This window comes from Cebidichthys violaceus, unplaced genomic scaffold, assembly GCF_023349555.1.
Source record: "Cebidichthys violaceus isolate CVI_PGR_0920_01 unplaced genomic scaffold, fCebVio1.0.p SCAF_93, whole genome shotgun sequence".
Taxonomy (NCBI): Eukaryota; Metazoa; Chordata; class Actinopteri; order Perciformes; family Stichaeidae; genus Cebidichthys; species Cebidichthys violaceus.
In genome coordinates, this window is record NW_027176979.1 from 345,060 (window position 1) to 350,000 (window position 4,941).

General features: G+C 47.4%; 1 protein-coding gene across 1 annotated transcript in view; it reads right to left on the reverse strand.

Moving 5' to 3' along the window:
* Positions 1-1,030: 1,030 nt before the first annotated feature.
* The window catches only part of pck1 (phosphoenolpyruvate carboxykinase 1 (soluble)), a 4,681-nt gene continuing 770 nt past the window's right edge, over positions 1,031-4,941 (reverse strand). The window contains exons 3-10 of the mRNA XM_068704490.1: positions 4,383-4,567; positions 4,068-4,271; positions 3,508-3,695; positions 3,245-3,407; positions 2,914-3,138; positions 2,583-2,714; positions 2,368-2,463; positions 1,031-2,151 (exon numbers count right to left, since the gene is read on the reverse strand). Coding sequence (XP_068560591.1) covers positions 1,694-2,151; positions 2,368-2,463; positions 2,583-2,714; positions 2,914-3,138; positions 3,245-3,407; positions 3,508-3,695; positions 4,068-4,271; positions 4,383-4,567 — 1,651 coding nt within the window. The 3' untranslated portion in view covers positions 1,031-1,693. The remainder of the gene's footprint in view (positions 2,152-2,367; positions 2,464-2,582; positions 2,715-2,913; positions 3,139-3,244; positions 3,408-3,507; positions 3,696-4,067; positions 4,272-4,382; positions 4,568-4,941) is intronic.

Below are 4,941 nucleotides of genomic sequence, written 5' to 3' on the forward strand. Positions count from 1 at the left end.
ATGTTGAGGCTGATATGACATCGACACTCATTGTATCCTCTAGTGTCAGAGGGTTCAACATTAAAGGATTCTTTCCTCTTGCTCTACTTGCTCAAAGTCCAGTTTTACTATTAATTAGTGTTTTCAACAAAGACTGAAGTTAACTGTCATGTTAAAGTAAGTGAATCAGAACAAAGACGCATCAGAACAAAGACGCATTGTGTCAAAGATCCGCCTCGCTCTCTAACGTGTGCATCATGTTATATAGGTACATGTTTGGAGTTTCACTCACATCCTCTAACGTCAACCAACCGAACTCCTGTTTCCAGGATCATTGAAATGCTCATGAACTTTGCCTTCACCCGCCGCCATTTTTTGCGAGTGCTTGATTGGTACTGAACATGTGGAACTCCCAACAGAGACGAGAGAGAGGCGAGATGACTCGCTCCTCAGCTACGCCCGTGTTTAAATCTTTTTGATTTACCAGCCCGACGTGGCATTTTACTTCTGCAAGCGGGCAATTCTTATTGTTGAACCCTGGTTTGCAGAGAAGTACACTAGCAACACTTTTTCTGGCAGCTGGGTTGGTTCCACACACAGACTGTAAATAAGAAGGACGTAGTCGTCGTGACATCACTCATTGGTTTGTGGACGGATGTTTTGAAGCCTCAAGTTCGTCATTTTGATCCTCGCCATTTTAGTTTTTTGCTACAGTGAACAGAAGTGACCATATTTTGACTGCAGAGAAGAGCCGATGTGGTAGAGATGGCGTAAACGTCTCTGGTAGAGACCTGTCAATCAGCGTGTAGCCCCGCCCCTAAAGCATCCCCTCTTTATGGTGTGTTTGACTCTAAATGGAGCATAATGTACTAAATGAACATCATGCTGTATTGAAGAAGACTGTAAACTAGAGATTGAGACCATAAACTCATGTTTACAATGTTTACTGAGGGAATAAATCAAGAGAGAAGTAGAGTCATTTTAGACTAGACACTAGAGAGAATGCAGCTTTAACACACTTCAGCAAAACAACAACAACAACAAGACCGTATCCATGAAAACACCTTTATTGTTCTCTCCCATCAAAACAGAACCAAGAGATACGGACAGCGTATAAAAATAAATTAAGACACAAAATGAGGACAGAAACAGAAACATGTCCCCCGTCTTCAGGGGGCTCAAACAACACCGGAGCTAACCTGGACTCATTTAGTCTTTGTGTGCCACACAAATCCGTACAGCAGTGACAGTATGATGTGCGCTCATAATAAGTTACTATTAAATAGTAGAATTCAGACGTTCAGTAGGACGATACAACAGTTAAAAAGATGACACTGATACGACAGCATGAGGATGGATCAGCAGTCTGGACTTGACACGTGGCTCGTGTTCATTGTTACGACGAGCACAGCGAGGAATGTTTGTTAAATCTATATTTTATACAAGTTCACATAATTCATCTGAACATCCCATGCGATGTTTAACAGAAGGGTTTTCAGATTAATAATCTGACAACAACGGGGGGATTTCTAGCCAATGAAATAAACAAGGTTAAAAGGATTATCAGAGGATAATTGTTCGTCTTTCATGAGGTTGTAAGGCTCCACTTCAACTAAAAGTAATTATCTGCATCACAATGATATTTTAGAATCACAGACGAGCTGTTCTAGAATCACCAACAAATTCCTTCAGATTTGCCACCATGTTGTGTTCTTTACATCTGCTTCACTCTCTGCTGCAGGAACTCCAGCTCCTGAGCCACCTCTTTGGGCAGATCGTCGTTCACCTGCGTGGTGAAGTACTTCCTCACATCCTCCACCTCCCTCTGCCAGAACTCCTGATCCAGTGAGAACAGCTCGTCGAGGTCCACGTCCTTCTGCAGGCCCTGGAGGTTCAGGGAGTCGTGACAGGGCAGGTAGCCCACGGCGGAGGGCTCGGCAGCGGCCTCGCCGTTCACCCGCCGGAACATCCAGTCCAGCACGCGGATGTTGTCGCCGAAGCCGGGCCAGAGAAATCCGGCGGTCGGGCTCTTGCGGAACCAGTTGACGTGAAAGATCTTGGGGAGCTTGGCGCCGGGGCGGTCGGCCATGCTCAGCCAGTGAGAGAGGTACTGGCCGAAGTTGTAGCCGAAGAAGGGGCGCATGGCGAAGGGGTCGTGCATGATCATCTTGCCTGCAGAAAAGAAAGGGGAGAATGGGTCATTTCAATCCTTTGGACATGAAACCATATCGAGTAGAGTATAGATTGACCGAACTCATGTGAGGATCTTAGTGTTGTTTGAAGGATAATCAATGTCTGAGCAAGCTGTCCTTTCTCTCTTCTGTCTCTTTAGAATCCATTGAATGGTGGGTCAGATTAAAGACGTCATTGGAAAGATTAGACACTGACCTTTGTGTTCAGCAGCAGCGGTGGCCTCCGACCTCATGGCCGCTCCAACAAACACTCCGTGCTGCCAGCTGAACGCCTCGTACACCAGAGGGACGCCTGAAGAGAGCAGAGTCATGAGTTTGATGAGTATCATCCCGTCATTTTCACACATGTCATTGCATCTTCTTCCTGTCTCTAGTTTTACTTCGATCCTCTCCTCTCGAATTCCTGCTCACCTTCTGGCCTGCGTCCTCCAAAGATGATGGCCTCAACGGGGACTCCCTCCGGGGATTCCCACAGTGGGTCGATGATGGGACACTGTTCAGCCGGAGTGCAGAAACGAGAGTTGGGGTGAGCGCAGGGTTCGCCTGGAGGGGGGGAGAGAGAGAGAGAGAGAGAGAGAGAGAGAGAGAGAGAGAGAGAGAGAGAGAGAGAGAGAGAGAGAGACTTTATTTCACAAGATCTTGTTTTTTACTTTAATAAAGTTGACAAAGGAATCTTTGGACACATCGGAACATCTCACGATCTTTGTCATCCTATTCATCAGATGTTTGAACAAACTCTCACCATCCTCTTTGCTCCAGGGCTTGTTCTTCCAGGAAGTGATGGTGACTCCCTCGGGCAGTGACTGGTCCATGCCCTCCCAGTACACACCGCCGTCGCTGGTCTCTGCAACGTTGGTGAAGATGGTGTTCTTGACGATGGTCTCCATGGCGTTGGGGTTGGTTTTGGCAGAGGTGCCGGGCGCCACTCCAAAAAAGCCATTCTCAGGGTTGATTGCACGAAGGTTGCCTGGCGAGGAAAAATATGCATAATGAATATTTGAAGAGTTTTTGTTGCTACTATTACCTCGTAGTCCTTTTAATGTCCCTGATCCCTGAAGTCTTTAGTCCCTCACCTTGGTCGTCAAACTTCATCCAGGCGATGTCGTCTCCCACACACTCGACCTTCCAGCCGGGCAGCGTGGGGCAGAGCATGGCCAGGTTTGTCTTCCCGCAGGCGCTGGGGAAGGCTGCCACCATGTACTTCTTCTCCCCGGCGGGGTTGGTGACGCCCAAAATCTAAGCAGAGACATCCAGTTTGATCAGATCCTCGTGGGAAGTCCCTATGATAGGTTACTATATGTTCTATGTTAAATGCATGATATTTTTCATTCCTTACCAGCATGTGCTCTGCCAGCCAGCCCTCCTCCTTGGCGATACGCGAGGCAATGCGCAGAGCGAAGCACTTCTTCCCCAGCAGGGAGTTTCCTCCGTAACCGCTACCGAAGGAGACGATCTGCCTGCGATCTGGGATGTGGGCGACTAACGTCTGCTCGGGGTTACAGGGCCAGCTGTTCACCAAGGGCTCTGGAAGACAAACCGGTTTATCTGAATCAGTGGAATTATAACTAGTAATCAGCAGTAGTCGTTGTATAGGTTGTAAAACCTAAAGTAGCAACAGTTGTAGCATTTGGTAGTAGTAATAGTAATAGTAGTTAGAGCATATGCAGTAATTACAGCATCGTAATCAGTACTAGTAGTACAACGGGTAGCAGTAGTAATCTTAGTTACTACTATGTTTTTACCATTATTAAATATATTAATAGTAGTATCAGTGGCAGTGTGGGTACGAAACGACTAAATGAGGTATCAGCAGTAATAGTGGTTGTAGTACTAGAAGTACTAGTCCTTTTCATTAGTATGCAGTAATATCAGTCACAGTTGATGTCGTCTACGTACTTTTAAGCGGCAGTGGGCAGCCGACGGAGTGCAGGCAGCGGACGAACTCGCCCGTCCCCAGAGCGGACAGCACGGCCTTCCCCATGCGGGTCATCACCCTCATACTGGCCACCACGTAGGGAGAGTCCGTCAGCTCCACGCCGATCTTAGAGAGGGGGGAACCTACTGGACCCATGCTGTAGGGAATCACATACATGGTGCGACCTGAGGAGAGCGAGAGATCATCAACATTTAATGTATTAACATAAGGAATTGTTCTTCCTGTCTGGTTGAAATTTAGGGCTAAATTGAGTCCAACCCTGTTCTCCGTGGTACCTTTCATGCAGCCGGGGAACCGCTGAGCCATGGCTTTGTCGAACTCTTCCGGGGACATCCAGCGGCCCAGCTGGCTGACTCCGCCCTCCAACGGCGTGGGCACCGTGTCCCTCTGGTCCTGGGTCACGATCACGGTCTTACTCTCCACACGAGCCACGTCCCTCGGGTCAGTCCGGGCCAACCAGCTGCAGGACGAGGAAGAAGGTAGGGAAGGGAAGGGAAGTTTGATTACATTTTAGAATTACTCTTGTTCACGTTCAACATGTTCAACATGTTTTGCTGTAAGATGAACGTAAATCAGAATGTCAATGTTACATCATATTATGTGCGTGTTTGTTTGACGTCTGCTGGCAATGATGTAACTGAACAAGCTGGATTTACTGGTTCATCACAATGTTCACCTTTAACACTTATGTTGTTTATTTCAACAGCTGCTGACGTACTGATGCACTGACGTGCAACGTGCCAACTTGTTAACCACGGTCTTGTTTCAAATTTAAAAACCCCCCACAGCTGATAGTTATTGTTTCACAGACCAGATAGGGAATAAGGCCGTCAG